The 13,160-nt window shown below is 38.9% G+C and overlaps 1 protein-coding gene across 1 annotated transcript; it reads right to left on the bottom strand.

Moving 5' to 3' along the window:
• Positions 1–5,572: 5,572 nt before the first annotated feature.
• Positions 5,573–8,778, bottom strand: LOC146654226 (extracellular calcium-sensing receptor-like). The gene is made up of 6 exons (XM_085380260.1): positions 8,690–8,778; positions 8,268–8,553; positions 7,525–8,097; positions 7,063–7,185; positions 6,708–6,831; positions 5,573–6,471 (listed from the first exon to the last, which is right to left on the bottom strand). The coding sequence occupies exons 1-6, from the start codon at positions 8,776–8,778 to the stop codon at positions 5,573–5,575; spliced, it is 2,094 nt and encodes a 697-aa protein (XP_085236386.1).
• Between the last annotated feature and the right edge of the window lie 4,382 nt (positions 8,779–13,160).

Genomic DNA, 13,160 nt, shown 5'->3' with positions numbered 1-13,160 from the left:
ACGTATTGTTAAATGTCAGTAAACTATCTTGTATCGAAAAGTGTCTAAAACTACTTTTGCAATGCACATTAATCATAAAGAAATTTGAAAGGGACTTTAGAAAACTCTTTAGCTAGGTAATGTACAAGTTATCCATAGTCTTTCAGTTTTTCAGTTTTTCACAGACAGGGTAAATACAATTATTGCCCCTATAAGTAGATTAATTTAGCTTTAAATGATGAATTATTCGTTTTGATTTTGCTTTTTAAAAGTTAAATTGCATTACATTTTTGTTTTTGTACACAAAACTATCTATCTATCTATCTATCTATCTATCTATCTATCTATCTATCTATCTATCTATCTATCTATCTACATACATGTATGTGTGTGTGTGTGTGTGTGTGCGTGTGTGTGTCTATACTGCATGAAAAAAAATCTGTTGTGATTCATTGGCAGCATTATTATTAAATTACAATTTTGTGTAATCTATACCTTTGTGCCCAGAGCGTTCTCACTCCCGAGGCGTAACATGTCGACGTTTTGTCACGTCCCGCGGCGTTCCTGAGGAACGCGAAAGGAGACCTTCGGCGTTCTTATGGTACGCGGCGGGTTATGGCTGGGATCCAGTGCAATGACGCTTCCGCGGTAATAGATGTTCCAGCCCTGTATTCCAGCCCTAAACCTAACCTTATCCCTAGCCCTGACCATAACCTTATTCCTGACCTTAACCAGGACTTTAATGAAGTTAAATAGCGTGTTTCTAAGCGATTTGAATAAAAAGAGCGAACATGTGTAGATTCAGTCCAGACGGTTCTCATATTTCCTCTTTTTTCCGAGGTCGTCATTTAGGAACGTGGTGGGTAGCCGAAAACGTAATATGGTGACGATTTGTCACCTAGCGTAAAATGTTACGCTTTGGGAGTGAGAACGGGTTGCAGTGCCAATTCCTTGTCTCATAACAGATCTTAAAGGCAGCGATAAACGATTTCAATAGATATATTTAATAATAATAGCAATAGCAACTGGACAGGCAAAACAGAGAAGCAAAAAAGTTCTTTTTTTTTCTTTAGATGGACTTATTCATCATATAATGAATTTTGAGGTTTGATGTGTTGCTTAGTAACATGATCACATGATTTACACATATTTTTAATATAAAGGCTGCTGTAAAATCAGCCAGAACGATCTAGATGTGAGTAACACATACACATATATATACATATATATATATATATATATACATATATATATATATATATATGTGTGTGTGTGTGTGTGTGTGTGTGTGTGTGTGTGTGTGTGTGTATAGGGAACTGTGTAATTACATAAAAGATGAACAAATACTAAAGTAGGGGTGGGTTTTTATAATCGATTTATTGATTAAAATCGATTCTGGCTTGGATAACATAAAATCGATTCATTAAAATCCTGAATCAATTTTTTAATATAAATTTATTTTGCCCGAAATGCCAGAATCTCAGGTGAAATCTCACAAAATTTCAACCACCACCAAACAGCTAAGACAGTAAATGAGAGCAGGAACACGGATTCTGCACAAAGACTTAAACACACAGCGTGACCCGCGGATCAGAATCAGTTAGATGTTGCCTTTCTCACGGTCGGGGCTGAAAGCCGACAGTTTGCTGATTCTGATCTGTCGGCGGGTCCGCGCTTTGTGTTCACGCCCTTTATGCGCTGATTCTAAAGCTGTTAGTTTGAATTCTCTCCAAACAATATTGGCCGAACCAGCAGCAAAAGAAGATCCAAACTATGCTTCACATAAACATTGTCATGTATTCACTCTTAATTTTACTGTTTTGCTTCGACCACGATGCACAGCTCTCTCTCTCTCTCTCTCTCTCTCTCTCTCTCTCTCTCTCTCTCTGTACTTCAAGAACAGTTTCCCGTCTAAAAATCTGTTTTCTTCATTATTCGCTTACTTGTTACGCACAAGACTACCGTTGTTTACAGCGCTGTCGGCCGACGTTTTTTTTTTTTTTTTCGTTTTATATACTTCCATCCATCCATCTTCATCCGCTTTGTCCGGGGCCGGGTCGCAGGGGCAGCAGCCTAAGCAAAGCAAACGAGATCCTTATGGAAAGGACACCGAGGGAACAGTTTACCCTGCCCGGGATAGGGTTACCGGGGCCCCGCCCTGGAGCCAGGCCCGGGGAGGGTGCCCGAGGGCGAGCGTCTGGTGGCCGGGCCTTAGTCCATGGGGTCCGGCCGGGCACAGCCCGAAGAGGAGACATGGGCCCATCCTCCCGCAGGCCCACCACCCGCAGGAGGCGCCATAGGGGTCGGGTGCATTGTGTGCGTTTTATATACTTCCGAAAAGAAAACCTAATTTCTGCCGTTCAATACTGAACAAATTTAAACTTTTTAAAATTATGCAAAATGCAAAATGCTTAGCCCTGTCTCTAATAAAACCGCTGTAACTTCAGATTACAATCATGTGTTGATTAATGGTTTTCTTTCGTTTTTGATGTACTGCAGAATATTTTTATAAAATCCCAGGCCAGGAAAATCACCTTCATGTTGACACAAAGGCATCTGCTGTGATGCTCACACCTTTGATAAAGTCTTGCGTGTGTCAGCTTCCTTTTTATAGATACAAAAATATGTAAATGTACTGATCTGAATTATAATATTTCTGTCAAAATTTCCCAGATTCAAATTGAATAGAATCGAATTAAATTGAATCGTGGATCGAATCGATTCGGGACCTTGTGAATCGGAATTGAATCGATTCTCGAAATCAGTGACGATACCCAGCCCTATACTAAAGAGTCGAATGGGTTGTGGATGGGATCTTTAAATGGGGCAGATTATGTTACAGCTGTGGAGCTGAAAGAGTTAAATCCCATCAAACGTTTAAAACCACTTGAAAAATGGCAAAAACTCATGCAATTTCTTGAAAACAACACTTAAACTGAAACATGTTGTTTTACAGCTTATTAAAAGCTTAGGACCATACCTCCAAAAAAAACCACACCCACCCCCCCAAAACAGAAAGTTCCAAACAAGAACTCAGTAATGAGTAACTCCACTGTTATTGTTTTCACTTAATAAAATGTGTTGCAGCATGCTTGATGCAAGCATTTTCATGAGGTGAGTGGGAACATTTCTCCAAGTGGTAAAGACGGCCGCACGGCGGGCATCTATTGTCTGGAACGGTTGTCCATTTTAGAGAACTTCCCTTGCCATCCATCCCCAAAGGGTCTCAAATGGATTTAGATTAGGGGAACACGCAGGATGGTCCTAAAGAGTGATGGTATTCTCCTGGATGAAGTCCCTTGTCCTGCGGGCATTGTGTACTGTAGCGTTGTCCTGTTGAAAAACCCTGTCGTTCCTACACAGACAAGGGCCCTCAGTCATGAGGGATGCTCTCTGCACCATCTGGACATAGACAGTGGCTTTTTGATGCCCCTGCACCTCCTGAAGCTCCATTGTTCCACTGAAGGAAAAATCACCCCAGACCATTATTGTACCGCGACCACTGTGCCGTGTCAAAAACATGTCAGGTGGGATCTGCTTGGCATGCCAGTAATATTGGGAACCATCACGACCATGAAGGTTACATTTTTTCTCATCAGAGAATAAAACTTTCTTCCACCCTTTAAGGTCCCATGTTTGATGCTCTCCTGCAAAGCTCAAATGGTCAGTTCTGTGGCGTTTAAGGACACTAGGCCTTTGAAGACATTTTTTGTTTTTGAAGCCCTTCAGTCTCAGATACCAGCTGATGTTTATGGGGCTCCAATCGGCACCCCTTTTGATCAGGACTGTATAATAACTAAGAATTCAATTGCACAATTTTTATGGATCAATTTACAACAATCCTACAAATTATTCATAGTTCACCATGTGGGCTACTTTATCATGATATCCAGATGACACATTACTAAAGTCACTTCATCCTTTCCAAAAATGGCCCACATTTACAATTTTACATGGACCAGTTGATGGTCACAGTAAATTTTTGAGCAAATAAATAACATAGAGAGAGTTTTTGAGGTTTTCTTTTACTTATATTTCAGTTTCTGCCTAAACCTATTTTGCTGTTCAGAAGCTCAAAGAGCATCCACTTGGGTTTATTTATTTAGGAAAAAAAAAGAGGAAGGTGTGTAATTAGGGAAATTTTATTCAACCGCCAACTAGAAGTCGCACAATATTTGCAGCAGGGCTTTAATGAATATTTACTTATACAAAAGTAAATGTAATTTCATTTCATTTCAGGGAAAAACAACCTCTAAAAACAACAACAACAACAACAAAAAAAACGCTTTAGCTCCATGGTGTTTAAATTACCACAGTTTTTCACTTTTCAAGGTCACAGACAGGGGATATACAATTATTGATAGTATAAGTGGAGTAATCTTGCTTTAAATTATGATTTATTCTTTTTCCATCTGATTTTTCAAAGTTACATTGCATTACATTTTTAATGTTGTACACAAAAGCCTATTTCTCTCCATCACAAGCTATCTATTTATCTATCTATTTATATACATCCATACATGTGTTTGTGGAGGGGGGTGTATGTCTATATTACATGAAAAACAGCACGATAAGATAAGATGAGACTTTATTGATCCGATGGCGGGGAAATTTGTGCGTTATGGTGGGGACTATGAAGAATGCATTGCAATGTCTGAGCTCTCAATCAATCTTTCTTCTCTTTAAAACTGGCCATGATCTAGATGTGTCTAAAATATCCCCAATGTATATATTTAACGAAAGGCCGTATATACAACATATATGTTACATATATTGCTACATTGATAGTGTTACTAAGTTACAGGACATTGAAATACTTATAGCTGTACTAGTGAAATATAGCTTATGTAAATCAAAACATAAATGGCAACATCACTGACCCTTTTTTCACCACTGACCCAGCTGTGGTTCCATTTTTTTTAGAGGTGCTTTTAAATGAAGTAACTTTGCTACTGTTTGTGCTAGAGACAAAATTGAAATGATTTCATTAAAAAAAGAAAACAAGCTTTTTAATAAAAAACATATGTGGTGTTTCGTGTTAGTACAAAGCATACACAAGGTATTGTTGTCCAAACACAGACAACAAAATTAGCTCTGCCTAGATTTTACCATGTGTGCTTTACATTAAAATGACTTGTTAACCACTTATGCTATCAAGTCATCCATCCACTCGCTTCCACTTATCCTTTTCAGGGTCGCGGGGGGTGCTGGAGCCTATCCCAGCTGTCATAGGGCGAGAGGCAAGGTACACCCTGGACAGGGTGTACCTTACATTTACTCCTGCATTCACACCTAGTGGCTATTTAGATTTTCCAATTAACCTATCCCCACAAAGTGCATGTCTTTGGACTGTGGGAGGAAGCCGGTGCACCTGGGGAGAACCCACGGGGAGAACATGCAACTCCACACAGAAACACCCTGTCCTGATGGTAGAATTGAAGGATCATCTTGCTGTGAGGCAACAATGATAAACACAATGCCACCGTGCTCTGAATTATTTTGTAATTTTACACCCAAAATTAGAAGACAACTCCAGGCGGCCTGTAGGATACTTGGTTTATAAAGGTTTAACATAGAACAATATCATGTTTCTTTACTTTATAATTTTTCCCATAACCCATTTCTTGGTATTTTTTTCTGGCTTAAGAAATATTATGTAACACTTGGGTGCAAAAATACAAATTAATAAGCCAAATGCTGAAGACAAAATTGCAAATATTTCCATAGCTACAGTGAACTTTCCAGGTGAACTGGTGTATGCTGGGATGAAGGTAATCCACACAGCACAGAATATCAGCAGGCTGAATGTGATCAATTTGGCTTCATTGAAATTATCAGGAAGTTTTCTTGCCATAAATGCCAGGATCAAACAAATGATTGCAAGGATCCCTATGTATCCCAACACTGCATAAAAAGCAAACTCAGAGCCTGTGTTACATTCCAGAACAATCATCCTATTGCTGTATGTGAACAACGTATGTGGGTAAGGTGGGCTTAAAGTCAGCCACAACACACATGTTATTAGTTGAATCAAAGTGCAGGAGCAAACAATGATTCTTTGTTGTGCGTGACCAAACTGTCCAGTAATTTTATTGCCAGGAAATGTGGCTTTGAAGGCTGTGACAACAACAATGGTTTTTCCCAAGACACAGGAAATGCAAAGGGCAAATGTCACACCAAAAGTGGTGTGGCGCAGCATGCATGTCCAGACTGTTGGCATACCAATGAAAGTGAGAGGACAGAGAAAACACAGAAAAAGAGAAAACAATAAGAAAGAGCTCAGCTCAAAGTTGCTGGCTTTTATCACAGGAGTTTCTCTGTAGTTAATAAAAACCACCATTGTCGCCAAGGAGAGAGAGGCCCCTAACAGGGATACAAGTGTTAGAGCTATTCCCATGGGCTCATGATATTTCAGGAACTCAATAGTTCTAGGAATGCAATCATCTTTTCTCTCATTGGACCAGTATTCCTTTGGACAAGGTGTGCAGTCTGCTGCACCTGTTGATGATAAACAGAAAGGGTGAATAATGAATTGAGAGACCGTGTTAGTCAAAGATTTAACTTCCTTGACAGAAAAAGCAGTGAAATTAATTAGAAATCAAGATGATGCCCTACCACATTAATATTTTAAATATTACTTATTTGTATACACTAAATATGTGATATTATACTGAGTATGCTCGATTTGATAAGACATATACACTTCATATATTGGTCTACTTGTCTACCTGTTGAGTTGGCTATAGTTCCATCAGCACAGGATACACAGTGAAAACAACAAATTGGTTTTCCATTAATCTGAGCTTTTCTGGTACCAGATGGGCAAATATTAGAACACAGTGATGTGGGGACCTGTGGCAAAAGAAATGTTTAAGTATTGTAGCAATGATAAATAAGTGTTGAAATGATCTTACTGCCACAATTCAAATAAAGTTGAGATACTAAAAGTGTACTGCATGGGAAAAAAAGAGACATCAGAATTACTGTTTTTCCTGTCCTCCACACGATCTTCTCCTCCTGGACATTGAGTTTGTAATTGCCGTTTGCAGCAGATGCAAAATGACCAAGTGTCACATGTTGCACTTTTCCATTTATCAACTGCCAGTTAATGATATCATAAGAAGCAGGAGGATCGCCATTCTCATCAAAAAACACCTCATCCCCAAACTGATTTGTGAAATTCACCCTTTGTAAGCTTTTACTGACCTAGAAAGGAAAGGATTATTTATCAGCTTTTTATGAGCTTCTTCTTCAGTCAGAAGAATTGTAACTTTCAATTGCACCATTTCTCACATCCTTGGGCTGAATTTCTGAAAGATTCAAACATCGCTTTATTGTTTGTGCTCCAACTGGTTGGCAAAATACCAGCTGATGCAGAGCATGTGCAATAGCATAAACTGCTTTATAGACATTATAGGTCACTCTGAGCTCTGTGACATTGAAGAAAACATGCTCGGAATTCATTAATGTTTCATTGCCTGTACATCTTTTGGTTGTGTCATCAGTACTTGTGCGTGCTCCTGGTAAAACGGGCATGCAACCCACGATAATCTCCCAGAAATCCTTCACGAAAGGTGCATGTGGATCTGTATAAGGACTAATACTTGTAAGAAAGTGTTTGAAATTTGGAATAGCCATCTTCTGCACAACAAATCCGAGGGCGCCACCAAAAGCTGTGTATATTTCAGGTGTGGATGGTCGAGATGCTGTTATCCAGGCCTCACTTGCGATCCACTGAATTCCTGTAATGTTCTGGTTCACAATTTCTTTCATCAAAGGATAAAAGTCACCTTCAGGTACAAAAGCCAAAATTACTTTGACAGTTGACTGTTTTATTATTTCCACAACTTTCAAAAATCTGTCTTTAGTGTATGTACGTAGAATTGTACCCACAAAAGCAATGCAAATCCCAAATTTTTCAACCTCCTCTTTAAAAGCAAGAATTCCATTACGTCCATAATCATTGTCTGACTGTATGGCTCCAATCCACTGCCATCCAAAATGTTTGACCAGTGCAGCCAAAGCTTTTGCCTGGAAATAGTCGCTGGGGATTGTTCTAAAAAATGTAGGATATTTAGTTCTGTCACTCAGACAAGCACACGTTGAGAAGTAGCTGATCTATAAAAGAGAAAAGAACACTGAAACAGTGTGCATGCAACAATACATCATACAATGCCAAAATATCACATATATCACATGGCATAAAACATACAGTTTTATCTCTTTTACTATTTGCACGCAGCATCATAAAACATATAATTGTATCTTATTGTCTAGTTATCTCTTACTATTGGCATATGAAATGGTCCAAGAATTCCAGCCACAGCTATTGACTGAGATGACCCAGATTCTGCTATGAGAGCAGATATAGCTGGAGGGCAATGAGAAGATACATCTACCTCCTCTACTCCACTAGCCAGTGTTAGTGCAGCACGTAAAGCATTTGTTGGAGATGCACAAGAGTTAAGGATCCTATAGCCAAGAGATATGTTTGGAAGCAGAGCAGGATCGTTGTTGATTTCTTCAATGGCAAATATCATTGCCTGTGTCCATCGAAAAACTCTCAGGTCAAACCTAAAGACATTTCAGTGATTGATACAAGTAACCAAGCTTTTGCTTTACATGTATGTACACTACAATCTCAAGAATTAAAACACAAATAAACATACATGCATGACAAATGAACAAAAAAGTTTGTGTTAAATCATACCCTTCACACTGCACTTTAGGCAGCTCCTTATCAAATGTAGAAGTGCTGAGTATTTCTTTGATCAAAATTGGGAAGATTCCTCCGATCATTATGTCACCTTCCTTAAAAAAACTTGGCACATCAAACCTGCCAAACGGTTCACAGCCAGATACTGTGTTCATGGTGAGGATACAGAGGAATAAGATGATACCTGTTTTCATGTTTGTGCTCTATTATCATATATGCATGAGAGCACAGTTCTTATAACAACAGTATTAGATATAGTCAGACATTCTCTCATTTCCCAAAGGGCACAGTGATTTCAGATTGGTAAGCTTGAAACAACAAGGAAAATAATTGCTCTACTCATTATATATTTTCAAATGTCAGTAATCTATTTTGTCTGTTGTCAGTAAAAATTCACATTTCTTCTATACAGACTTCCACATATAACCTGTAGATGACCAAGAGTTTGATGTCAAGAGTTTTGTGTTTAGGACTACAGTATACATTTGAGGTTGGTGAGAATAATATATGTTGTGTCTCCTCAAGAAAGTGACAGTCATTTCTTCCACAACAGTTTATTGTGGAAGCTATTGATGTGAAATGCCTGCAAAGCACAGCACTGGCTTTTCAGTAATTAAGATATTAATTGCTGCATAACACTGCATGCATGATTAAACTAATTATGCATATTCATTACTTTAAAAACAGGCCTGCTAAAATTATTATATAGTATCCTGAATTTTTTTAACAAGATGATCATGTTGATGACTGTAGCCACGCATGTCATTCCATTGCAAGAATGTCTGCATTTGTTTATATTCTTGACTGTGTGATACAACACTTTTCATTTCTACACTCTTGTTGTTTGTGTTGGGTGCTGAAAAAACTTTGAAAAAACTCATTTCTAATTTTAATTTTTACAGTACGACACATGGCTGTGTTGTGCGGCCTTACTTGTTCGTTAGATCTACCCTTCTTTAGAAAATTTTGACCACTTTTAGAGACATTTCTCATCACGATACATTAATAGGGATGGGAATTGATTACATTATTGATATAATTTGTCGGCTGGATTCCTTACCAATTCTCTTATTGATTCTCATTGGCTTTGCTTTGAGACTCAATTAAAAGGGTTTTTAATGACATCCTTCTGGCATGTGATTCTGGTAACCATGTTGTTCTTGTCTTGCTTGACCTAACTGCTGCCTTTGACACCGTAGACCACAATATTCTAATTTCTCGATTACATGATGTAGTGGGTATTGGTGGCACTGCACTTAATTGGTTTAGGTCTTATTTGTCAGATAGAACTTTCTCTGTCAGCCTTCTCGGTTACGAATCGTCTTCTGCTCCTCTGTCATGCGGCGTCCCACAGGGCTCAATTTTAGGGCCACTGCTCTTTTCACTGTATCTACTGCCTCTGGGTTCTATCCTTAGAAGGCATGGGATCTCATTTCATTGTTATGCCAATGACTGCCAAATTTATTTGCCACTAAAACACAAGGATGGCATCTCCATAAAACCTCTCTTGACATGTCTAGATGACATTAAAGCTTGGTTGGCTTTAAACTTTTTAAATTTTAATGAAAAGAAAACAGACGTGTTGGTGTCTGGACCCAGTGGTCCCTGTGAGTCCTCCTCTGTTGTTTTAGGATCCCTGGAATTCTATTTTAAATCTGTTGTTACTGACCTTGGTTTTAAGTTGGACAGTGATTTTAAATTGGTGAAGTCCAGAGCAGTGGTGAAGTCCAGTTTTTATCATTTAAGGCGACTGGCAAGAGTAAAATCTTTTCTTTTGAGGCAGCACCTTGAAACACTGATCCATGCTTTTATTTCTTCCCGCCTGGACTACTGTAACTCACTTTATGTGGGGGTCAGTCAGTCATTGCTCTCACGTCTGCAGCTGGTTCAAAATGCAGCTGCACGACTCCTAACAGGAACTCGAAAAAGAGAGCATATAACCCACGTGCTAGCCTCTCTGCACTGGCTGCCTGTGTCTTTTAGAGTCAATTTTAAAATTCTTATGTTTGTTTTTAAATGCCTTCACAGTCTTGCCCCGCCTTACCTCTCTGAGCTTCTTCATCCCCACATACCCTGTCGGTCTCTCAGGTCAGCTGACCAGCTGCTCCTGGAGGTACCGAGATCCAGGAGGAAGCTCAGAGGGGACAGGGCCTTCTCTATTGTGGCTCCAAAATTATGGAATAATTTGCCCATGCATGTTAGAGAGGCCCCTTCACTGTCCACTTTTAAATCACGTCTTAAAACCCACTTTTATTCCTTGGCTTTTAACCTCAGTGAGAGTTAGTTTTCTCTTTTAATTGAAGTAGTTATTTAATTAATGATTTCACTCTTCTTTTATTTGTTTTTTATTTATATCTCATGTAATTTTATTTTACAGTTCCAATGTACAGCATTTTGTGTCAGCTGTGGTTGTTTTAAAGTGCTTTATAAATAAAGTTGATGATGATGATGATGATTGTTGTTAATAATAAATTAATTAAAGCAACAAAACAACCTGAAGAGCCGGTTGGGAGCCGAAAGAGCCGGCTCTTTTTAGTGAGCCGAGCTGAAAGAGCCGGTTCTCTAAAAAGAGCCGGAAATCCCATCACTACAGTGGATGCATATGTTTGAGTGTAACCCCCATTTGGAACATGCTTTGTCCTGTATAGTGTTTATAGAGAGTTTTGTATTATATACGTTGTAAGTTGGGGCCTTTAGTCTTTTTGCAGGTCCCATCAAGAAGATGGCTAATGAAGAAGAATCTAATATGATCGCATGGCCATGTCAGTGCTCTGTCATTCTCCTTTTCAGACTCTCATTCGTGCAACCCACCCCCTTCCCATCTCCACCTCAACTGAGTCATTCAGAGCTCCATCAAGTCTACATCTTTACCATCACCAGTGTTCAAACTCCAGAAGATCATGCCCTATATCCTATTGCTGCTAGGATTCTGTTCTGTTAAACCCCAAGATGTGTCAAAGCTGCAGATTCTAAATGAGTGCTTAGAATCCATCAAAGGTTGGATGGCTGACAACTTCCTCCAACTTAATGAAGAAAAGACTGAAGTCCTTGTATGTGGTCCTGACAGACATGTACCTATGATAATGAATGCTCTTGGTCCTCTTTCAACATTTGTGAAATCATCTATCGGGAACCTAGGGGTAATTTGTGACTCTGCTCTTACTTTGGATGTTCACTCAAATCTCTGGTTTGGTCTTGCTTCTATCATTTAAGAAACATTTCTAAATTAAGTCCTATTGTATGGACATTGTTATTGCATATTCATTCATTTCAGTTTGTACTAGTTTGGACTACTGTAACTCATTGTTCACTTGTCTAAGCAAGGGCTCCCTGGAGCGTCTGCAAAGTGTCCAAAATGCTGCAGAAAGGCTTCTGACCAAAACATCTAAGTACTCTCATGTGACACTGTTGCTACTACAGCTCCATTGGCTCCCCGTTGAATTCAGAGTGCATTTTAAGATTCTGGTTCTGAGCTTTAAAGCTCTTCATGGACAATCACCAGCCTACATTACTAAACTTTTACAGCCCTATGTCCCTAGGAGGTCCCTGAGATCATGTGATCAGTGCCTACTTGTTATTCAGCATACAAGGCTGAGAACCAAGGGAGATAGAGCTATTGCCACTGTAGCCCCCAGACTGTGGAACTCTCTTCGTCTGAGTTTAAGATCTGTGGACTCATTTAAAAACAACTAAAAACGCATCTTTTTAGAATTGCATTTTGTTAACTTTTGTCTATTTCTGTTTTATACTCTGTCATCCCGTTGTGGAGCACTTTGTGATCGTTTTATCTAGAAAGGTGCTTTAAAAATAACATTTTACTTTACTTACTTTAATTTACTTCTACCACGATGGGTCATCTGAGTCTAATCACCCAATTCAATTAATTTCAATAAACTTCAATTCAGTTCAATTTTATTTACTGTATTTTCCGCACTATAAGGCGCACTTAAAATCCTTTAATTTTTTTCAAAAATTGACAGTGCGCCTTATAATCCGGTGCGCCTTATGTATGAATTCTGGTTGTGCTTACTGATCTCGAACTGATTTTTTGTGGTACATGGCGCTCAAAAATATGTCAAAAAATGTTTTAGTACGACTTTGGTAAGCTACGAACCACACCGCTTGATGGATTGTCGGAGCATTACGTCTACCGTAGTCAAGAGCCTCGCGGAGTAATCTGGGTCCAAAACTCCATCCACTTCAGGCCCAAAGTCAAACGTACACTGCAGTATCACTGAGAGTTAAAAACTCTAAATTCTTTCATCTTTGATAAAATGATGAACGTTGCTGCTTTGCCAGGTGTAACAATTGAGTTTAACATCCAGGCATCAATGAAAACAGAATTTATTAAATTTCAGTTAGAAGTTAGCTCGCTAGCTTCAACCTAAACATGATATACTATGTTCTGACTGAGAGATTAGAAGGTACAGCTCTGCTATCACTTCCAACATAAATGAAGACAGAA

Source organism: Rhamphochromis longiceps, linkage group LG14 (assembly GCF_057381845.1).
Source record: "Rhamphochromis longiceps isolate RC_006_pf linkage group LG14, R_longiceps_female_GT1.1, whole genome shotgun sequence".
NCBI classification, from domain to species: domain Eukaryota; kingdom Metazoa; phylum Chordata; class Actinopteri; order Cichliformes; family Cichlidae; genus Rhamphochromis; species Rhamphochromis longiceps.
This window is presented reverse-complemented; position numbering and strand designations above follow the sequence as displayed.